The following is a 25450-nucleotide window of genomic DNA, read 5'->3' on the forward strand; positions in this document are numbered from 1 at the left end:
CCCTTGTGATTTCTAGTCATGTACTCTGACATCCTCAAATCAGCAACTGCAGTCATCAAGTCTGACTTTGCCTCTAATTAGGAGTCTTGGAAAGTGATGCTGGCTTTACCAACCTATTATACAGACCGACATATTGCATTGTAGTCCAGTGTCATTGTTCAATATCACGTGAAATTAGGACATCACATCAGACCACCCAAATGCACATTCAAAATTGAAATTAATTTGAAATTTGGGTTCAGATTCAAGATCAGGTCTTGGATTTGAACCCCTGACTTTTGACATTCCATAGTCAGCATGCACTAGGTGTGCTGTGTAATTTTCATTCTAAGTATGAAACAGTTGGAGAGCTCAACCATATAAAATAATATTATAAATTAATAGTCAGTCAGTCAGTACCCAACCCACTATATCCAAACACAGGGGTCCACTGGAGCCAATCCCAGCCAGCATAGGGCGCAATGCAGGAACAAATCCCGAGCAGGGCACCAGCCCACTGCAGGGCACGCACACACACACACACACACACACACACACACACACGCACACACACCAAGCACACACTAGGGACAATTTAGGATTGCCAATGCACCTTACCTGCATGTCTTTGGACTGTGAGAGGAAACCAGAGCACCCGGAGGAAACCCACGCAGACACGGGGAGAACATGCAAACTCCATGCAGGGAGGACCCGGGAAGCAAACCCAGGTCTCCTTACTGCTAGGCAGCAGTGCTACCACTGCACCACTATGCTGCCTATAAATAAATAACATATCTTAAAATGTACTGGAAACAGGGTTTGTTATAGTCCTGCTGTTATCTAAAAAAATAAAACTTAGGACAACAGTCCCAGAGGCAGAACTAACCTATAGTCTGATACAAATTAGGATGTTTACAATCACTGTTGCTGTATCAGAGACATACTGTTAGCAGTTATCTTCCCTAGAAACTCGATACATGCACTAGAAATCAGTTTAAATTTGGGGGCTGCATTTGTGGAAGTACATGGTGATAATAAAAATTTAGGACTTAAAGTGCAACTTAAAAAATGTATTTTCATCAAGCAAACCATATAACTGTTGACCTGAGTAATGCAGAGGTCAAATACAAGATTATACCCTTTAGCATTAATTTTACATTCTCTGTGTACTTGGTACCAGGTGCCACAGCTTTTATATAGCTGGCTGGATATATACTGTATATAGTATATATATATTATATATATATATATATATATATATATATATATATATATATATATATATATATATATATATATATATATATGAAAGCAAAGGTTTGTGATAAGGTTTGCATATCACATGGCACAAGTAAAATTCAGGGCTAATACTAAAAGCATATGCAGGCTTAAAAAGAAGGACACCTAAATGATAAAAAAGACTTTATGACCAACACCCTTTGATTCCTGTATGTCAAATCATTTTCCTCTGATGATGACACCTGGTAGGTTGTCGAAAGCTTAGGAAGAAAAAACATTTTAAGATATGTGATTAATTTTTTCCCTTTGTGGATTACTAGCTACAAAATCATATATACTGTATATATATATATATATATATATATATATATATATATATATATATATATATATATATATATATATATATACACATATATATATACTGTACATTGTGAAAGGCGCTATATGGCGCAGACTTATGCAGAGGCATGTACTTAAACAAACAGACTTTTATTTTCTCTTCAGCCGTGGGGCACGCCTTCCCTGTGTCCCACAGGCCCAACACAGTCCCACAAAGCACTTAACACACCAAAACATTCTTCTCCTTGACCACCACTCCTCCTCTTGCTTAGTCCTCCTCCTTCCGACTCTGGCTCTCCAGTGGTGGTGGCTGGCCCTTTTTACAACCCACCCGGAAGTGTTCCAGGTGCTTGACCACCTGGTCCTAATTGCACTTCCGGGTGGGGCTGCAGATTCATCCAGCCAGGCTGTTGGAAGCAGACAGCCCCCCAACTAGTGGCCACCCCGGGCCCCAACCAAGTTGTGGAGGACTCCATCTCCCATGGAGCCCGGCGGGAGGTTAGGGAATCAGCGTTGGCCAGGGAGGCTACCACCAAGCGCCCCGGGGGAGGTATGGAGCTGTCCATGGCTGCTCCCCCAGAACATACACAGCAGGAGCTTCCCGGCTGGGCATTGGACCCGGCCGTTCATCACAACATATATATATATATATACATACGTAAGGAAAGTATTCAGACTCCCTTCAATTTTTCACTCTTTGTTATATTGCAGCCATTTGCTAAAATCATTTAAATTAATTTTATTCCTCATTAATGTACACACAACACCCCATATTGACAGACAAAAAAAAGAATTTTTGAAATTGTTGCAGATTTATTAAAAAAGAAAAACTGAAATAACACATAATATAATATAACAAAGAGTGAAAAATTGAAGGGGGTCTGAATACTTTCCGTACCCACTGTATATACATACATACATACTACAGTATATATATATATATATATATATATATATATATATATATATATATATATATATATATATATATTATACACACACACACACACACACACACAATACTAGGCACACATGAAAGTAATGTGTAGAGAGCTTTGAATCAACAAACTCATCTTCAGGATCTCAGAGAAAACCAACTTTTCTACTTTGCTAAGATTTGAACCCAAGAACCTGCTGCTGTGAAACAGCATTACAAACTGCTGCACCACTGTGTTACCCACATGTTGAATCAACAATTCAAAATTATACTATCAGAAAACATTAGATGTAACACTGTTATTTAGAATAGCTATTTTGACAAACCTGTGTAAAACTCACTAAATCTTGAACTTACCATTTTTATTGAGTGTTACAGCAAAAAATTCCTTGTGTGATGATGTAACATACAAGAGTAAGCATGGTGTCTGTGTTGTACGAAAACTGAAGGCAATATTCTCCTTTCGTAGAGTAATGTCTGAGTAGATGGCAGAGGATTGTGTTGTTGAATTTTTGTTCATTTCATATGGTTCTTTAAACATATACATCACTGATGTTGTGGCTTTAAAATATGCAGATATCTCTGAAACACATTAATAAATAATATCAGATTATTGATTGTTATTAGAACCATATTACAGCACACAACTTATCATTAATACAGGCCAAAAATCTTTCTCTGGATAAAATCTCAATTACTAGATTTCATTTTAACACTCAAACAAACATATTTAAAATATAATATAACAGAATATTTAAACCAAACAGAATATTTATATAATGAGTTTCCATCAGGAATGATCCAATCATAAGATCAGCGAAAAGAAAAATAAAGGTTAGAAAAGTGGATACAACATTATTATTATTATTATTATTATTATTACATTATTATTGAATGAAAGTTGGAAAAGATTAAAGGAGAAAGAAGGTGAGGAAACACAGAGGTTTGAAAAGACCCAAGCTTTGTAAGAAACATCCCCAACATTACATTGTCACCACCAACGAGAACAATGGATTTGTGAACTCTGGGACTTAACCATATTCTAGTCCACCTATGTGGCAATTAACAGACATGATGATTCATTTCAATAGGTTTTTTCCCAATGTTCCATTGCGTGGTGTTCATGTTCCTACAGTGAGGGCAACACATTTCTATCAGTTGCCATACGTATCAATGAGAAAATATTGTAGCCATGCCTGGTGCTTGCTAGTACAGACCCAATAGGTTTTTACTCATTTCACTGCTCTTTCAGATGGTTTGCAGTCCTTAGAAGGACCACTCAGTTTAGCCACACTAGTTAGTGATCATGCAACTGTGGCAGACTCATCCATTTTTATAGGAACCCCTGCAGATGGTGTTGAAGCTGCTCATTCAAATATGAAATGCCAGCTCATAGTATTGCTACCTCAGCGCTGATGTATCGTCCCTAGTTGATGTCAATCAGCACTGTTTTAGTATGATGAATTATGAATTCTGATGTGCCTTATTTCAAGTCTACTCAACTACTAGATGATTATTTCAAACTCATTTTTTCATCTGTTGATACTGGTTCTCTAGATATTTTTGGGTGGTGTCCTATTCTTAATACATTCTGTTGCAGTTATGCCTGAAAATAAAAGCATTGATACACCCTTGTCAGCATGTATGACACTTATTTCAGTGATGCATTCAAATTGTTTGTCTTGCCCTCTGAATTTCTTACACATCTGACCCATTGGTACCTGTCTAACATTTTCTATATTGCATCATCTGCAAATATGAAGCCATTATTGACTGAACTGTGAATTATCGGAGAAGGACAGATGTATCTAATAAAGTGTATATTTTCTAATGATGCCTGCTGCATCTTTGTTCAGTCAGGATTTTTTATTGCACTTTTGTTAAGCACTGTGATCAGACAGAGCTAAACCCTCTCAGATTTACAAAAGAATGCTAGGATTTTATGCAGAAAAGGAAGGAGGTTGTGAAAAGGAGTCCATCTGCACAGAAATGTTTAGGAGTGGCAGAACAAGCCTTTTTTTCCCCCCAAGGCAACCATAAGTAGGAATGAAAACCAGTTTTAAACAGCGTTAAAAGGTTTGAGCAAAGAGATGAAAAGTGTTTAGATATGCCAGGGAAGGAAAGTGCCCTTATTTTTGTAGTTTACCTTTATGCTCCTTAATTTACCTAGACACAAAACTGTACATACCTACAAACTACATACTCTACAGCAATGTTTTACAGCCAGTTTGCCATGGCACAGAGGTGTGCTATGAGAGCTACCCGGGTGTGCTGTGGAAGTAATAGTATAAAGCAGCAGGGTCTGAACCTGAGAGAGACAAGCTCCTCAGGTAGTCAAGGCCCGTCAGAGGAGGACAGAACTACCTGGAGAAGCTGGCATAAAAACAGCTCCATGATCAATATGCTGTAGATGCAGCACAAAGAGCACTTTGGATGTGTCACCTGGCTACTAGAGTCCATCTGGCTGGGTGTGTAGTCACCATTGAGCCTCACAGGGCCATTTGATAGAAGGCATACGAGTTGCCTCTGAGGCAGAAAGGGGTGGGCAAAGGGACGAAGCAGCTGGGAGATGCGCCCAAAGTGCTCACTACTGTCTGTGAACAATGAGCTTGGAGCTACTTTATCAGTATCTCTAGTAGTCTTGTCCCTTCAGACAGTTGAGAACGTGTATAAGATATATCTTTGTGGTTAGTTGAATAGAGTGGTGTGCCATTAAATGTTTTTGGTTACAAAAAGTGTTCCACCATAGAATAAAGGTTGGGAAGCTTTGCTCTACACAGACCTGTGGAAAAGGGTATCAGAATGGGTGAGCATATTTTTTAAATAGCAAAACATTCAGAGGAGAGGTACAAACACAGGCAAAATATGAAATGAAAAATTAAATGTCTGTACTGTGCTCCTTAGCAGGTCTTGAACAAGACAATGAAGTTTAAGTGGCTTACCCACTTCTCCACATCTCCATGACTAGTGATGAGTGAAGCAGCAGAGTTTCTTTTCACCTACAGGTTTTGTGCAATTGACCCTAAGATTCACTTTGTATGTGACTGCAAAAAGGCAAAACTTACTAACCCATTATTCACAGGTTTTTCATTTTTATTTGGACGATTGCTCCCTTAGAGTTATTCCAAAGCCAAAACTACTCTCACTTTCCTTGGCTGCCCTCTACTGCCACCATAGCTCCCTTCCATGGCGCTCCATTCAATATCAGTGCACTGCCTGCCTGCACATTCAAGCTACCAGTTCCTCCATGCACCAGTAACTGACACCATGGGAAACCTGCACTCAGTTTCTCCAAGTCTCTAAACCAGTCACCAGTAGCCACATACCCAAGCTAATGGATTTTAGCAGTGGCAAAGTGCTTGCAGGTATTTGGCCTCCTGCTGTGCGCCTGAACTACTTCAACATCTTTATATTTCAGCCAGGGTTCAAAGCCATGTTTTATGTCTCTTTTATTCTTGGTTGAGCCATTTATTTATGTTAATGTTACTTTTGTTAATTATCTGCTGTATTGTCTTTGCCTGTTTTATGTTTCATGTGTTTTGTCGGTGGTCTGCCAAGATGCCACCAGGAACTGCCCTCTGCCCTTTAAAACGGGAGGGTCTCCCACAGTTCCTGCCAGTTCATTTGAATGCACTAGAGCAGGGGTCCCCAACTGTGGTCCTGGTGGGCCCCAATGGCTGCAAGTTTTATTCTAACCCTTTTCTTAATTAGTGCATTTAATTAATTTAATTTAATTTAATTTTGATTTAATTATAATTAACTCTGCGGTGGGTTGGCACCCTGCCCCGGATTGTTTCCTGCCTTGTGCCCTGTGTTGGCTGGGATTGGCTCCAGCAGACCCCCGTGACCCTGTGTTCGGATTCAGCGGGTTGGAAAATGGATGGATGGAATTATAATTAACTTGTTTTTGTAATATTTGTTCCCCTGAATTTCTTCATCATTTCTTTCCTTAAATGGTACCCAAACAGAAATGAAATGTGAAGTGAGTTAGCCAAAAGAAGACCAGCTAACTCAGGGCCTCAAACTCCAACCAATTTCACTCTTACCCGTTGTTTAATTCGGCACTGAGTCTTGTCATTAATTAAACCCCTTCTTTAATTCCATGGCCTGTTGCTGCTCTCATTGTGCAATAGCAGACATTTCCGATATTGTTGATTTTCTCTTTTCTAAGAGCACTGTTAAAATGTTTTGGGGACCTGAGCAGATCAACATTCCTGAGACCTTTTTCTTTCCTTATTTTTCAGATATTTTATGATGGACACCAGTTGTTTTGGCTAATTTTTTATCTCATTATTGTTTGGCTGCTAATTACGGAAAAAGAAACAATTAAGGGGTCCGAGTCTTCAAGAGCAAGTCAATTAAAATTAATTTAAAAGAAGTTAATTAGCAGCAAAAACAGGTCACTAATTAAGAAAAGGGCTTGAATGAAAATCTGCAGCCTCTGCGGCCCTCCAGGACTGGAGTTGGGGACCTTTGTGCTAGAGGGTTTGGTAAGTGATACTTGTGTTTTTGCTGAGCTCTGCTTTTTTGATTCATTGGAGATTTGACGATTTTGTTCTTTTTTTTCTCTTTACTTTACCATTGGATTGTGAATTGGGATTTGTTCGCCTTGTATTGCCCTTGCTGGCAACCCCTTTTTGCCTTTTGTGCTCTACAGAGCTTCATGTACTTAGAGAGCATATTATTGATAATAAATCTTTTATTATATGGATTTCTACCTGGCCCTTTTTGTATCTAGCCAGGATTTGGATGGAATTTCTCCCTGTAGTGGGCATTTTTGGAAGCATCTTGGAATCCTCAGCATTAACACTCACTCTGCATCATAGTACGGTAGTAAACTGTTCCATGCTATTGCACATGGAGAAAAGGGTTGAAGAAGAAATTAAAATACATGGGCGAATAAAAATTTGTATCAGTCATCACTGTCCATGAACTCCAAATTTACTGTCCCTATCCCTCAGTTTTTCTCACTGTTTGTCTCTCACTCTCTCTCTTTCATATGGCACTGAACTATACACTCAACTATCCTTTCAACTCTAGACTCATCTAAGTTGACTTTAAACACCATTCTGAGGTAATTTCTTGCATAATCCCTCAAATCTCGTGAAAAGTACCACTTTGACTGCTGGAATACCAGGTTGCAGCACCTTCTAATTACTTCTGGTGTCCTTGTACCGTTGAGCCAGGAAGCCAATAAATGATTAGGCTGCCAAGACATAAATAGACAACATTGTCCCATCCATGTGACAACATCATCTGTCATTCAGTCCTCACAGGATGCAACTTCATCCCTCATTCTATTTGGAAAATCTCCATGCCACCACCTCCTGGTTTCTTGCAGTTCTGTCAGTCTCTGTCTCTCTCTCTCAAGTTCCCACTAAAGTTCCACTTTTATACCACCACTCCTAGGAGCCAAGTATACTCCAACACAACACATAGACATTTCACTATGGCAGCCTCTGCCTTCCCACTCTCGTGAGCAAAGGTGTTCTCAAATTCTCTTTCTCTCTCATTTTTTTCATGCCCTTTGCTCTTTACCACACTGATGGCATTAAAGATACACAGTTAAATATGACTTTCTGTCATGGTGTATTGTCTGTGGCTCTCTCTCAAATTTCCAAGGGTCTTTGTTGGGACAGCCCCTTCTCTTTGCCAATCTACCCCTTCAATATATGCAGACACATATAGCATTGCACATAAAGTAGTGCCCATGTTTAGCTTTTTCATTCTTACCTTTCTTACAGAATGGTCCTGTGTAAGCAGATGAGCTACAATCACATGAGAATCCATTGTATTTTTCAATGCATTTCCCATTATTTTGACAAAGACTGCCATAGCTACTGCAGTGTCCACGGCATCCAGGATTCACTCCGGGCGTAATCTTTGCTCTTTCTTCAAGGTCTAGTGTTGCCCCATTTAATTGTAAAGAACGGATGCATCCAAGAAATCCTCTCTGCCTTGAGGCAGTGCCTCCTTGAAAAAAAGAAATCAATACAGTCAAAGGAAATTGAAGTGTTATTAAGCGGACTGAACAGTGCCATTACTTGATAAGATACTTTTAAAAATTTACTGTTTTTTTTGTTTTGTTTTCTTCGAGTGCATTTATAATTTTATAAATAATAGATCACATGTAACTTTAAAAAAAAAAAAAAAAAAAAAAAGATTGCACAAAGCACTGCCACAGTGGATATTAATAAAGTCAAATGTAGAATTCTTGAGAATCGCATTCAGAATGAAAACTGCTATAGACATAAAGAAAAGAAGGTTGTGTCAATCATGAGAACACTTAAAAAATAAACATTACTTTAATGAATAAATTTAAAATGATACTTTTATTGAAGTTATAGAGACGATGTGTCAATTAAGCATAAATAAAATGCAAATGTTATACATCTATTCCTCATCTTTCAACTGGATAAGCAGATTAAAGAAAGATTTGTGGTGCCAACACATTCAAGGTGCACTAGCCCATTGCAGGACACACTCATATACACACTCACATGGAGCTATCTGAGGGTCCTCAATTTTCTCATCCGCACATGTTTCAGACAGACAGACAGACAGACAGACAGACAGACAGACAGACAGACAGACAGACAGACAGACAGACAGATAGATAGATAGATAGATAGATAGATAGATAGATAGATAGATAGATGTCTAAACACACACCAGAATGATGAAAAAGAAGTAAATTAAAAAAAATAATAATAATTTTGCTACTACCTCCATAGTAGGTCCAGAATGCATCCCATAACTGAGGCTGCTCTTTTTAATTTGTCTGTTGTTTCATTGGGCCTCTATTAAAGTGATGTTAACATATATATAAATACACATATCTCTCTCTATATGTAGTGTGTGTGTATATCTATCTATCTATCTATCTATATTATATATATATATATATATATATATATATATATATATATATATATTGTGGACCCTAGGGGGCGCTGTTGCCCCATGAAACCCAACAGACAGACGTTCCGGACACACGTTTAAAAGCACCAAGTATAATTTTAATTCTTTTCTTCAATAAAGTGCACAAAGCACCACAATCGCCACAATCCCCAATACAAATAATCAATAATCAATAATACCACAATAATCCTCCACTCCCAGCAGCTTTGTCACCCAACCTCCCAACTCCACCTCCACTTGCTGGGTCTCTACCAGTCCTTTATATATTACTTGGCCCGGGTCAAACGCCACATCATCAGTCCTCACACATCCCAGAAGTACTGTGGGCTTCTGTCCTCGTGACTCGAAGTACATCTACTAAACTTATACTAAATACAAAGAGGACTATTTCATTTATGTTAGGTAGAATGCCCAGAAGGGACTGGGCGGTCTCGTGGCCTGGAACCCCTGCAGATTTTTTTTGTTTTTTCTGTCCTCCCTGGCCATTGGGCCTTATTCTTATTCTATGTTAACTAATGTTGTCTTATTTTAATTTCTTGCTTTGTCTTTAATTTTTCTTTTCTTCATTATGTAAAGCACTTTGAGCTACTTTTTTGTCTGAAAATGTGCTATATAAATAAATGTTGTTGTTGTTATTCTAGGTTGTAGGAAAAGTAGGAGTCCCTAGGTCTTTTATGAGCTCCCCCTGGCGGCACCCACTGCACCCAACAGGGCTGAGAAAATGGACTCTATGTCCCATGATGCCCTGAGGGAATCCGCGGTACAGTTACCGTTCAGGGGAGCTGCCACCTAGCATCCTGGGGGAGGCAGTGTCCTGGAAAGGCAGCCTTCCTCCACTCTTCCAGTTCGGGGACATCCCGGCTGGATTGAGCTGCTGGCCGTCTCTCACTCTCTCACTATATATATAATATATTTATAATATTATATTGTAAGTCTTTACAGAGGAATATGATAATAAGGTCAGATGACCGGAAGGACAGAACAATAAAAACAGTTAAGCTGGAGAAAGAAAAAACAAAATCTTCTAGGGTTCCAAGGTCAAAAGACCACCCAGTCCCAGTGGGAATTCAACCTAACATACAGTAAATGTGCTTAAATCACTCCACTGACAGACTGAGAAGATCGTTCCTCCCCCAAACTATGCGACTCTTTAATTCCACCAGGGGGGGTAAACGTTAACATTATAAAAAGTTATTGTCTGTTTTTTCCTGCATTATTATCAATCTTTAATTTAATATTGTTTTTTTGTATCAGTATGCTGCTGCTGGAGAATGTGAATTTCCCCTTGGGATTAATAAAGTACCTATCTATCTATCTATCTATCTATCTATCTATCTATCTATCTATCTATCTATCTATCTATCTATCTATCTATCTATCTATCTATCTATCTATCTATCTATCTATCTATCTATCTATCTAACTCCTCATGATTAACTCTTCATCAGTCAGATAAACTGTCTCTTTTGGCTGCCAATGTAAACTCCTCAGTGCCCTTCCTACGTCTTGAAATCCTAAGGCAATTGGGTTCCTCAGTATTTTATTTATACATGATTTTTTATTCAAATCAAAAACATTTGATCAATTTCCAAAATTCTTTCAAATTACTTTTAATGAAAAGGCACTTATATTTTCATCTCATTGCCAAAAAGCTCACTATGTAACTACTTCAGTCAAAACTAGTGTGCATTTTGTTGCTTTAGTAATGGTAGACCTTGGCTGCAGAACAAAGCTGAGTGTCCATCGACATTTACTTATTCGCCTCATCTCAAAAAAATGTTCAGTTCCGCCCTTATTAGTTTTTTTGTAAATGTTAGGGTGCATCCATTAACAAGCTTTTCTCGTATTATTTCACAAATCTGGATACAGAACATCTGAGTTGGCGCTGCCATTGCAGGGATCGGGAGCCGGAGATGCAGCACTTGTCCATGTTAATGTGATTTTGTTGGCTAGTGTATTTACCCTAGAGCAACCAAGAGCTCTTTAAACATGTGAATAAATGCATGAAACCTTAACAAATGCTAGGTAGATAGTAGGTGCACAGTGTAAGCCTTAGCAAAGCAAGCTTGGTTGCATTGTGTAAGCTTTTCTAAACTTGACTAAACATCCCTTGATGTTCTCAGCTTTTATTGATTTCGTTATTTACTGTCCTTCTCAAGACACACCCTGTAGACATATAAACAACCTAACATACAGTAAATGTGCTTCAATCACTCCTTGTGATTAACCCTTCATCATTCAGATAAACTTTTTAACCTGCCAATGTGAACTTCTCAGTGCCCCTCTTACGTCTTGAAATCCTAAAGCAATTGGGCTCCTCAGTATTTTATTTGCACACGATTTTCTATTCAAATCAAAAACATTTAATCAATTTCCAAAATTCATTCAAATTACTTTTAATGAAAAGGCTCTTATATTTTCATCTCATTGCCAAAAAGCGCACTATGTAACTAATGCTAGTGTGCATTTTGTTGCTTTAGTAATGGTGGACCTTGGCTGTAGAACAAAGCTGAGTGTCCATCGACATTTGCTTATTCGTCTCATCTCAAAAAAATGTTCATTAGTTTTTTTTGAAAATGTTAGGGAGCATCCATTAACAAGCTTTTCTCGTATTATTTCACAAATCTGGATACAGAACATCTGAGTTGGCGCTGCTATTGCAGGGATCAGGAGCCGGAGATACAGCAGTTGTCCATGTTAATGTGATTTTGCTGGCTAGTTTATTTACCTTAGAGCAGGGGTCCTCAATTACAGTCCTGGAGGACCACAGTGGCTGCAGGTTTTTGCTCCAACCCAGTTGCTTAATAAGAAGCACTTATTGCTCAAGTAACACTTCTGCTTCACTATAGTGGTCTTGCTCATAAAAATTTTGAACCCTTATTGCTTATTTTAGTCTTAAACAGATGTATTCTTGGATTTTAATTGCTGCTAATTAGCAATAACATGCAAATGACAAAAGAGACCAGCATTTCTCCATTTAGCTTGTTACCATTTACACCTGTGTGTATTTATCATGCACTATTGGGTTTAACTAAATACTTGGAAGGAAAGTGAAGGACTGAGAATTACTCCTCCATTTTAGCCTTCAAATTATTTGGATGATATCCTTAGAAAGGGGAAGAAAATTAAAGAAATTAAATTATTGGCAAGAATAGCTTTCTAATTAAGCAACTTGGTTAGAACAAAAACCTGCAGCCACTGCGGCCCTCCAGGACTGGGATTGAGGACCCCCGCCCTAGAGCATCCAAGAGCTCTTTAAATGTGAAGAAATGCATGAAACCTTAACAAATGCTAGGCAGGTAGTCGGTGCACGGTGTAAGCCTTTGTAAAGCAAGCTTGGTTGCATTGTGTAAGCCTTTCTAAACTTGACTGAGCATCCCTTGATGTTCTCAGCTTTTATTGATTTTCTTATTTACTGTCCATCTCTAGACACACCCTGTAGACATATAATCAAACTCAGGCTTAGACACGTTTTGTAATGAAAGGGGTCAAAGTGAAATGCTGCTGCTTTACCTGAGGGGTATGTGTGCAGGACCTCTTGTGGGCTGGTGTGAGTTGAACTATAACGACTACCAGTAACATTCTCATGATTAGATTTCATCCACACGAGGTGGCCGGACCTCCCCATAGGCTTTTAACTTAAGGCTTAGCAACTCTCATCTAAACAAAGAGATAAGGATTTTTCTACATGCATGTTGAGGAATGGCACAAATAGTTTGCTATTACTGTCATTGTTGACTTCATCTTGTGATAAAATCTACACTTCCTTTTCATCAGAGATTTATATTTCACTAAAAAAACATTTCAATTTCTGCAAGGAGTTTGTGATTTTGAAACACATGCGTGTATATATGAGGAAATGTACCATTTGTATGTATTTTTACCTCGCAGAGTTTGCTTGATGTACTTTGGTGGAAAACTGGATAAGCAAGAATCCTGTCATATGCTGACAACCAGATGGTGCAGAGGAGAGAAAAAGATCTGGTTCCAGTTACTATATTACCAAGTACAAACAAAGCTACTCACTTTTTATTTTAACACTTCAGTGAGTTTTCAACCTATTTTATACCAGTGAACAAAACAGCTCTGTCATAATAATAAATAATAATAATACTTTTTATTTATATAGCGCCTTGCTCAAGGCACTTATCATATCATCTGAAATATATATTGTGCTTTAACATTTTCATTGCTGGCACGAGGTAGACAATTGAATTAATTTTAGTTCTTTGTCCAAATGAATAATTTTAAATTTAAAATCCAAGTGCAGCACAAATTGTTAAAAGCAAACAGGCTTGAAAAATACAGAACGGTCAATTTTGCTTGGTGATGCAACAGTCTAGTTGACCACAATAACTTCTCAAAAGTATTGTCATGGTTTGCTTCACCTTCTGGGATCACAGTGCAACCCTCTAGAAAAAGAACACCACATGGCCTCCAGGTTTGTTCTGCTTCCTTTTGAAGAGGAAGGTAGAAATACATTACACTGAAAATGATACAAAAAGTCAAGAATACGTTTCTAGGAGCTGATCCTGTTCACAAAGGTCTGACGGAATTAAAGGTTTCTGTTACTTTTGTTTCCTGCGACACCGGATATACAGTAGTAAGATATTGTGGATTGACTTTGGATGTCTATGGTATCTGAACCAGATTAAAAGCCAGAAACTATCCACAACAGGGCCCTGACATGGTAACCGGGAATGAAGAATATTAAAACTGTGACTCTCCACATTGAAGTAATAATTGTTAAATGCATTGTTCATCTTTTTCTGCTAAGAAATGATGATCCCACTTTTTGTATTATTTATTATACAAGTTTTATATTATAAAAACTTCCTTTTAACTGAACAATGTGAGTAAATGTAGCCATATATAAACATGTCCAATGTGCCTGGATTTAAAGATTTCATTCCTGGTTTAATATTTTTATTAGTTGAGTAGAATCCAGCCATAAAGAGGATGTAAGATTTTATACAAAGATAGAGCATACAGCCCACAACCCATCACCTTCACTTTCATGCACACAAAAAAAAATTGCTTAATCTGTAAGTGCGGAAAAGGGGGAAGCTGCAGCATGCAAACCTTGTGATTGGCAAAGTTATAAAGACAATTAAAATATTAAAAGGCAATATAATGCCAATTAAAATGGTGAGTTGGAGAGTTCTATTTTAAAATTATTTGCTGACAGAATTCAAACACCACCTTCAGATTCAAATAACAGATAAAGATCTACTGGACAGAAAAATAATACATATTGGTTTACAAATAATTTTAACCATTCACACACCCATGACTTTTTCACATTTAGTCTACTTTAGGACTGAGGGCCTAAGCCCTCCTTATATTTACCTGAAATCTCTCTTTGACAGCCCACATATGTCATGCTGCAAGGAGAGGCTGATGTTGCGGGTTTGTGGCTGGTCACTGGCAGTTACCACAGTGCACACCTTTGAACAGGGATGCTTGTTCTTTATCATTATTGTGTGTTTCGATTTACATGAAGCACTGAAGTATGATTTAGTTGTTAAAGATTCTGTTTGCAACACTGAAAATATAACAAACTACTGTAAATGAATGATTTAACATCTGCTGCAGGGCTATTCAAAAGTACATCTAAGCAGGCTGCTTGCACAGAGGTTAAGCAGGTGATGGGCCAATGCCCGCAACTTCTAACTGTCATTGATGAGGCATGATCACTCTGACTGTGGCTTTGATGTGCAGTTTACCCACCAAGAGGGCTTTGGAAAAGCAGTTGAGCCGAGTTGTGCCTTCCAGAACAGCATATTATCTTTGCAATCAAAAGTACTTAAATCTGTTGCCTGCCAGAAAACCTTCAGTGTTGCTGGTTCATTGTGACTCTGTGGCCTGTTGGCTTTCATTATTTCAAAGCTGCCACGTCCCAAGATCATAATGCATTGATCTTGGGCACCAAATTTTTCTTTGTAAGGTAATGTTAGAAAATTAGGCGATTTAAAGCAAGGCAAAAATTAGCGTATCATGAGTGAAAAAGGAAGGATATATTTAATACTGGAGCACTTCAGTGAACTGTCCTGTCGCCATTCCTGTTCACCCTCCACACAACTGACTTCCATTACAATACCAACGCTTGTCATCTACAGAAATGTTCAGACAACTCGTCCTTCGTAGGCAGCATTAATAATGGAGACGAATCAGAGTACAGGAAAGTTATTGAGGACTTCATCTTGTAGTGCTGGGACAACAACTTGCAACTCAACATCAGCAAAACAAAAGAGCGCGTGGTGGACTTTACACGTGCCAAGGAGTGTCTGAGAACTTCAGGTGGAGGACATGGAAGTGGTGCAGAGCTACAAGCACCTGGGGGTTCACTTGAACAACAACCTGGAGTGGTCTAACAAGACAATGGCTCTGTAGAAGAAGGGCCAGATCAGACTGGACTTGCTAAGAAGACTCGGGGGTCTTTTGATGTGTGCATTAAGCTGCTGGAAAGGTTCTACTAGTCCATAGTAGCCACTGTGTTGTTCTACACTTCAGTCTGCTGGGGAAGCAAACTGAGCTCAAAAGAAGCAGAATGCCTGAACAAACTTATCACAAAAGCCTGCTTCATCACAGGGTGAACCCTGGAAGCTGGTGTGGAAAGCAGACTGATGGCAAAAGTGGACGACATCATGAAAAATCCCCTCCAGGAAGTGCTGTCTTGGAGCACTTTCAGAAAAAAGGTTCTTTCCACCATGGTGTGCTAAGAAGTGCCTCTGGGGTCTTATCTGGCCACTGCTAGCAGGGCAATTCAGTGTTTCCGCCCAAAGTACTCATTACATTCAATATTATTTATTTACTTAATGACTGATTGATTGATCGATTGATTGGCTGTATTATCTGTCCTGTGAGTCTGTAGCCTTGTTTTTTTATGTTTCTGCTGCTGCATTTCCCCATGGAATTAATAAAAGTTATCTAACTTAATCTAATATTGATAAAGGGTGCTAGATATTTGATGACTGCCTTAATGGTTTATCGTCAGTGCACTCAGTAGCTATAAAACAACTGCCAAGTCCACCATATCTTGAATTTTCTGTTGTCATCTATTTTAAAATATAATTGAAAAATGATATCTTCAGTTGAAAGTGTTTGAACTATCATGGAAATTCACAGAAAATAAATGTCAATAATAGTACTAATAAAATAATAGAAATAAAACAGTTTTCCCTGAAACATTAATGATACTATAAAACCAGTATATACTGAATAATCACCTCACAGAAATGTGCCTGACTTATTATTTTTGGTCTTGCTATTGTATGTCATGAGGAGAGGCTGTTTTTTCAGTTTGGATATTTTGCTTATTCATGCATGTAATGCTGTTATCAATCATCATCAAGTTTGTCTGCTTGCAGCACTGAAATCAATTATCCCTTAATGCCTAGTACTGCTACTATTTTAGCTCTCTGTCACACTCCAAAAAACTGTTTAAGTAGTTCAAGAATGTGACACTACTGTAATTAGCTAAAGTATTGGAAAAGCACCAAAACATATATTACCAGTATCAGGATAAGAATGATACTAGCCTCTTGTGAATCTACACCACCCGACTGCCACTATGGCCTTGTTGCTAATGAGTTTCATTTTGCAGATTTAAAACCCAATTACTGCATGACACTGAGCCAACCCACTTAACTTGCATGTTCCTTAATGGTACTGTATGAATGGGCATCATGTAAGCAGATTAGAAGAAAGAAATGAACCACAGTGAAAGTGCAACAAAAAAAAAAAAAGATTGATTGTTTGAGCGCTGCCTGTGTTCAAAACTACAGCAATTATCTATTAATAATAATAAATTATTCTTTGGTGTATATGCACTATTATGCTATTGTGCAAAATACCTTGCAGAATAATTTCCATTATGGTGATAAAATAAGAAATATAGTAGATTTCATGGAGTTAGTGAAGGGAACTGTCAGAATGCAACTGTAAAGGGAAAAATAGTTAAAACATTTCCATACTGAAAATACGTTTACTAAATGTATTATAAGGTTTCTACAAAATTTCTGGATTCGAGATTAATTTGAATAACAGTTAATTATTTCCAGCAGACTGCCTTAGTTTAAATATGATGGGTTATTTTTTTTTTAACTGTTTCACAGCAGTTCACATTCCTGGGAATCATAAATACGCAAATGCACATCCACTCCAGAACAAGTCATCCACCAACAGCTAAGCATGTTCAGGTCCGGCCAGTACCATCTAGGAAAAGCTTGGGTTGCTGTTGGAAAACATGTTCTTGAGGTCAGCAGGGGGCACTTACCCTTTGGTCTGAATGTGCATCCCAAAGCCTCAGTGCAGTGACGGGGATACTGTGCTGTTAAAATGGTGCCATCCTTCAGATTAGACGTAAAACTGATGTCCTGACTCTCTGTGGTCATAAAAGATCCCTGGGCATCCTTCATAAAGAGTAGTGTGTATTCCGAAATCCTGGCTGAATTGTCCTCCTCAGCCTAGTCATTCTGGACTCATAATCATCCCCAGTCTCTAATTTTCTAACTATCTTACCACTTCCCCATCTAATAGCTAATGCACAGTGACCGTACGGACACCAAAATGACTGCCACCGCATCATCCAGGTGGATGCTGCTCATCAGTGCTGGCTGAAGTGAGAAAAACGCTATATAAATGTAAAGAAATATTATTATAATGAAATATTTAAATAACTTTAATTTTAGCACCTTTGTGGAATACGTTAAAAAAGAACTTATTAACTTGTCAAGTCTTCACCTCATATTTGCTTTGTCTATAGTTACCATTAATTACTGAAGGGCTGACATATCCCTGTTAATTATTACACCCTTACCAGACAAACATATATTTATATATATTTATCTCTAAAATACACAGAATTTAAAACAGGTCTTTAAATATTTGCATCCTTTGATTGGCTTTGCCTCAAACATGACCTTTGTCAAAACATTTCTACTGCATACATATAAATAAGCCAACTATAAAATTCTCCCAGTATCTTCTTCAGAAATTATACTTTCTTGTCACAAATAAGATATAGGTAGTGTCTTGGAAGTGTGCTGTACCATTGCTTTCAAAAGAATGCTCCTGTATATAATCTGAGACATCACTGTAAATGGGAACTTTCAAATAGATTTTGAAAGTATTAGTGATAATACAGGGTACCTGCTTCACTGTGTTATGTTTTTTTAAATGTTCAATGTTCAATAGTATTGGTTTAACAATAATCTCTAATATTCTAGGGGTTCTGTTTAGAGTAACATACCATGGGGCATCAGTTCTTACTTGATCAACAATCCTGGCACGTCATTTTATCTGACTCAAATTAAAGGGTCCTATCCCACCTACCATAACACAATAGAAAAAAAAACGATGACTTACTTTACTGAATTAGAAAGCTTAAATTCGCTTAGCAAGAAATAATTCAAAAGTTCTCTAGAATTTCTAGAATCCTGATCTGGCATTTATTAATGTTGTCTTTGATTAACTAAAGATGAAAAACAATTGGTAACCATTTTTAATAGATCACTATCTCTGAGCAATTACTTCAAAATAAAGCTCTAAAGATAGGGAGAGGAAAGTTCACAGTTATCTGGCCTGACTTGAATAGAATGAAGTATTGCATGTCTTACTGATTTATAATTTACTCATTATAATGTAATCCTTAATATCAATAATATATAATAAAAAAATTAATACAAAGTGTAGCATTACACTAAAGTAAGTATGAATTTTAGTACTATGTTTCAACTACAGTATATGGAATGGAAGGAATCAGGACACCTTAACATGAATGCCTGATTAGCTATAGCCAGGAAATCCAGTAGTACATCCTAATAGTATGTACTCTTGTGAGCATCAACATCTACAGTAAGTGGAAAATCTGCTGGCTCAAAACATACTTAAGAATATGGTACAAGTACAGGAGATGCTTGAGTTTTATTGTCTGTTGCATCCTTACAAGACAATCATATGCTTCTACCATTTATAAAATATACTTATTTTTGGGGGTATATAGAGATAGTGATTTATATAATGACAATATATTTGATCAGCTTTGCCCCAAATGCAAGGAAGCCCCAACAAACTGTCCATGGCCACTGAAATTCAAATTAATATACAATGCTGTCACAGCTAAGAGGAGATTAATGGATGTGGTGAGAGAGGACATGCAGGTGATGGGTGTAACAGAACAAGATGCAGAGGACAGAAAGATATGGAAGAAGATGATCCACTGTGGCAACCCCTAATGGGAGCAGCTGAAAGAAGAAGAAGAAGACTGTCACAGCACAATATATACCACCACCACTTTGGCTCACCCCCAAAACACCACAAATATCATAACATTCTTATGCAGCACTTGTTAATTCCATTTCGACGTTTGACACTAGCATTGTGGTCTTTTCACCTCCCAAGCTTTTTTTTTGTTTTATTCCCTGCCTCTCTTCCCCTTTCTTATATGTTTGTTTGATACAAGTCATCTAAGGTTTTGACATGGTGTGTATTTTAACACCATAGAAATGAAAGCTCTTTGAGTTGCATCAATAGCGTTGTTTATAAGCAATGTCTCAGATTCCAGACTACTGCAATAAATAGTACACCAAATAGAGGGCTGTATATCATAGATGTCATGCTTGGATGAACTCAATTTTACTACACAGTCATGTGGCAACCCATCAGCCAATGACTGCTTTAGATGCTCTGTCTGTCTACACTTGATGAAACACTACAGCTTCTTGAACATCCTACTTTTGATAACTTCACATCATCACAGCTTGTTTAACTGAAAGAATCCTTAACTCACTTGTCATAACTCAAAGGACAAACAATGTAATACTTTACTTAAGTTTTGGAAAAAAATGAATTTGCTTTATTAGGAACTACTCAAAGGTTCTTTAGAATTCAACATGCTTTTATTAACATTGTCGTCAAATAATTTAGCATTCTATACCTATACCAATATCTTTAAGTGATTAGGGTAAGGTAAGTAGTATGCGATCTGAGGTGAACAAACCATAGTTCTGCATGCCACTAATTTGTAACCTATTTAATTTGAATGAAATCTTTACAAACTGTAAATTTAAAAAAATTTAAAAAACAGTCACAATGTTTTTACTAATTAACCTTAATCAGGTGTGATACATTCAAAACATTGCATGTCTTCTAAATTTTCTCAACATGGATGTACATTTTTACTTAGTCTTCCTGAATGCATTGTTCAAATTAGAAGATGTGAGTTATTAATGCAGCAAATTACAATATAGAGAGAAGAAATGAAGTGCCATATCTTAATGGAATATCACTTTGGGAATGCAGAAGATAGATAGATAGATAGATAGATAGATAGATAGATAGATAGATAGATAGATAGATAGATAGATAGATAGATAGATAGATAGATAGATAGATAGATAGATAGATAGATAGATAGATAGATACTTTATTAATCCCAATGGGAAATTCACATTCTTCAGCAGCAGCATACTGATACAATAAATAATATTAAATTAAAGAATGATAATAATACAGGTGAAAAAAACAGACAATAACTATGTATAATGTTAAATATTAACGTTTACCCCCCCTGGTGGAATTAAAGAGTCGCATAGTTTGGGGGAGGAACGATCTCCTCAATCTGTCTGTGGAGCAGGACAGTGACAGCAGTCTGTCACTGAAGCTGCTCTTCTGTCTGGAGATGACATTATTTAGTGGATGCAGTGGATTCTCCATAATTGATAGGAGCCTGCTTAACAACAGGCCAGGTCTTAACAATTGGGATCAATTAAATGTCATTGGCAGATCTGAGTGGAGATCAAAGCAAAGACAATGACTAAGCCAAGTGAAATATTTGGCGAGAGTGGCATGCATCTCATGGATCTAAGGCAGAACTACTTTGATTATAGGTGGGTTTAAATTGAAGGCCTTTTGATACTCTTTGTAGTTTGTTTTGTTTTCCCTATAAAAATTATTTACCATTCTCATTATCAGATCTCCCGGTTAAATGTCTTTTTTAGGATTATTTTAAACGCTAGGAAAAAAAATATTACAATAAAAGTGAACGTTGCGATGGTGATTAAATACACAGGCCCCAATTATGGGAAATGACTTCAATAGCCTCTTTTGAGTACAGTTTTTAGAAATTTAGAAAGTTTCGCTTTGCAAATCCTCATTTTACACAGTCCCTACATAGATACATTTTTAAGCCCTGTAGAATCTGTAAAGTAAACAGATTGTGGTTAGCTTTTTGGGAATGCACTGCCACAAGGCAATCCTGACTGGCAGGCCTAATGGCACAGCAGTGTTATTCTATCCCCCTTTTAACACTCTGCTAGTCATACCAATATATGCTTTTCCACAGAGGCGTTTAATCATATGGCTCACTGCTCATGTAGTGCGATTTCATACTCTGTGCTCAAAATGGAAGAGAGTAATAAAAAAAGGAGAGGGAGAGATTCACAGTGCATAACCTCCACAATGTCTGCTGCCTCTAGGGAGGTCTGATGATACATATACTGACTTCTCACTAGAAATAAAAGCAATCATGTCATAGAGAGTCATTTAAATGCTGTGATTTAATTTTTTTTAATAACAAACATGTAAGAAAGCTTTGGTTTTAGAACTATATAGCTCCATGGCTTAGATATATACATTTTCAAATATTTCATAGGTACACTGTGCTGTATTCAATAAAGATAGATACAATAAATAAATAACTAGATTGTATAGTCATGAGATACTATTTGATAAAAAAACGGATGTAAAGGACTCAGTTAATCATGTACAGTAGATTAAATGCCTACTGTATATCACCAGAGAAGCAAATTGCCACTAAGAGAAAGAAAATACACATGAATAAATTTACAGTACATAGTTATAAAGACAGCATATACTGTATATAAATCACCCAATGAGGGCAACTGACTCCGTCCCTTCTGCTCCCTTTGGCCATAAAAGCACAACCGCTTGGAAGGAGGCATCACTTCTTTCCCGAGTGACCAGAGCAAAGGAGCACCTCAATCATCCAACGACAGACAAAACAGCCTGTTATTCCAGTACCATTATTCTGGTGGCAACAGTTTTTATTTCATTTTCACGCCATCTAGTGTTTCTTTTTGTTTACAGTATTTAATAAACAGGAATGGCCGGGTTGGTGTCCTTGTTTGAACCTGTCATTCCCTTGGATGACCAAAACATGCTTGATATATGTATGTAGTATATATTCAAAGTTTGCCACGCTCTCTTTTAAGGCATGAATGTAGTGCAGGGGTGGGCAAAGCCAGTCCTGGAGGGCCGCAGTGGCTGCAGGTTTTTGTTCCAACCCAGTTGCCTAATTAGAAAACAATCCTTGCCAATAATTTAATTTCATGGCTTGTTAGTGCGTTAAATCTGCAATGTCAGGTCATTCTCATATCTTAGAATTTTTTGTCCTTTCTAAGGATATCATCCAAATTGATTTGAAGTCTAAAATGTAATTCTCATTTTTTTCTCTTCACTTTCCTTCCAAGTATTTAATTAAACCAAACAGGTGTAAATGGGTACAAGCTAAATGGAGAAATGCTGGTTTCTTTTTATCATTTGCATCTTATTGCTAATAAGGAGCAATTAAAAACCAAAATACAGCTGTTTAAGACTAAAATAGGTAATAAGTGTTCAAAATCTTAACGAGCAAGACAATTAAAATGAAGCAGAAATGTTACTTGAGCAATAAGTGCTTCTTATTAAGCAATTGGGTTGGAACAAAAACCTGCAGCCACTGCAGCCCTCCAGGAATGACTTTGCCCACCCCTGATGTAGTGTATGGTGAAACTAAAAGGTAAAAGGCATGGAGCTCCAGATACCTCAGAGTGAGCTGAAGTGGAAGGTCACTGGAAGTGCCTACCAAGTTTTTCAGTCCATTAGGGTCACAAAAGAAGCCTGATGAAGGGGGATTTCAGTTTTCTTCCATTAGCGTGACAGTAGTGTCATACTCTGAGTCATAACTTTATTAGTTACCCTTGCTTTTACTATGTAATTGTTTAATCAGTGACAATTCCATATGCACCTAAAGTACTATTGAACTGGCATAAGCAGGTAACAACAAATTATCTGCGTGTATATGCAGTTTAGTGAGATAATGTGCCTGAAAAAAGCATGTTTAAGATGAGTTGTAGTACAACATAGCAGTGACTGTTGAATGACAGTATCAGAAACAATAACCCTGCTAAAGTATCACAGGTATATTGGGAATGAGAAATCATTCAAAAAACATTTAGCCTACAGCAGATTAGTGTTTAGTAAAAGACCATACAGCAGCTGAAATTGCGTGAAAAAGTCAGTCAGCTAACAGTTTAGTACATTTATCAGAAGGTACAATTGGTTTTATCTTGCGTGCTATACATTGCATGAACAACTTCCTAAGAAACCACTATTTATGTTTGAGAAAATCAAGAAAGTGCGTTTACAATAAGGTACCCACCACAAACAGTGGATATTGAAGCTTTTGTTTAAGGTTGAGGAATTTCGCAGATTAATCTCATGCATCCTGATAGGAGGATTGGGAGAAGGTGGACACTCCACAAACGTATGACTATAGCTGTCAAGCAGACTGTTGGTAATTGTTAGTGATGAGTGAGATGTTTTGCGTGGAATTGAATTAAAAAAAACTGTTTCATATCCAGCAAAATTTGTGTTATTGAAACAAGAAGAAAGATGTGTAGTACTGCCTGGAAGCATTTACAAGCTTTAATTCCCCATGCAGTTATCTGTCATTTAGTATGTAAATAAAAAAAAACACTGAAGAAAAAAAAAGCACTGGGCTCATTTCCTATATTGTAAAGACATTTGATTCAGCCAATGGACATATTATAATTTCAATCTTGGCGATAACAATTCTAAAGAAGCATCAGAGACAGAAAATAAACTTGAAGCTCTGCAGGGCTTGGATAGCATCTCAACCTCTTGTGTTGGACTCCAAAATCAAGAAAGGGCAGTTGTTTGGTGACAGTCCTCCAAAGTTGTTTGTCCATTATGCATGAAAACATGACATAATTTTTGTTTTTTCCCTCAGCCATCATTACAAGCTACATGTGGTAAGTAACTTATTTAAAAAAAAAAAAAAAGTATATATCATTTCTGGGTGGAGAATTAATTTGTTTATTTTTTCCATAGCAAAATGTATTCATAGAGTTTTAGTGTTCTTTTTCCTGAATAAACAAATTGACATACAGTATGTACTATTAGGTTTATTTCTCTTAAAATCCTTAATTTTGCTGCAATTTGTATTAATAGTTTTCCTAGATTCTAACTCTGTAAACAATCGATATCAAGTAATGAGATTTTTTGTAAAATGAGTTTATTACTTTATAATTAAATATACCATATGCTTCCATGTATGTAATTTATGCATGGTTTTATAGCTCTCTTTTACTTTATGTTACATTTATAAATTTGACCAAGTGTTCCGAGGCTGAAAACTATCTTTCACTAAAGACAATGATGGAGAGATGACTCTATTCTCGGCATGCCTGTGCACTTGTCTGCAAGCTGCCTCAGCGCTCAATGCTCTGATCATACACGCTTCATTATCAAATTGAAAAAATATACTCATGCTTGAGGAAAAAACTATATGTTACATTTAAATTAACTGTCATCTCACAGATTAGCTTATCTGAAATGTTGGCTTTCTAGTTTCTATAGGTACATACTCTAGCCAAATTAAGTAGTGGCTAAAATGAAAATAACATAAATGTCATCTTTTATTTTCATCAGCATTTCTTAATCCAACATGAAAAAGTGAAGCCTTCTGGGTTAATTCTTTTTACACTGGAGTGTGTTAAAGTAGTATTACATCTGGAAGAAATTTACTCAGACATCTGACCTCTAAAAAAAAAAAAAAAAAATCAACTAGACTGTAACTAAAGTACTTCATGTGTGACTGGTAATAACCGTTTAATTGTGGCATGTAAGGGTGGATGTTATACCAAAAATGTATATCATGATATACATTATATCATGATATAATTATTAATAATTATATTATTATTTAATTTAAATATAATTTTCCAG

The 25450-nt window shown here is 37.1% G+C and overlaps 1 protein-coding gene across 1 annotated transcript in view; it reads right to left on the reverse strand.

The window, feature by feature from the left end:
* The window catches only part of cntnap3 (contactin associated protein family member 3), a 603541-nt gene that overhangs the window by 41883 nt on the left and 536208 nt on the right, over positions 1 to 25450 (reverse strand). Inside the window, exons 18-19 of the mRNA XM_028804840.2 lie at positions 8231 to 8470; positions 2855 to 3079 (exon numbers count right to left, since the gene is read on the reverse strand). Coding sequence (XP_028660673.1) covers positions 2855 to 3079; positions 8231 to 8470 — 465 coding nt within the window. The remainder of the gene's footprint in view (positions 1 to 2854; positions 3080 to 8230; positions 8471 to 25450) is intronic.

This window comes from Erpetoichthys calabaricus, chromosome 7 (genome assembly GCF_900747795.2).
Source record: "Erpetoichthys calabaricus chromosome 7, fErpCal1.3, whole genome shotgun sequence".
In the NCBI taxonomy this organism is placed as follows: domain Eukaryota; kingdom Metazoa; phylum Chordata; class Cladistia; order Polypteriformes; family Polypteridae; genus Erpetoichthys; species Erpetoichthys calabaricus.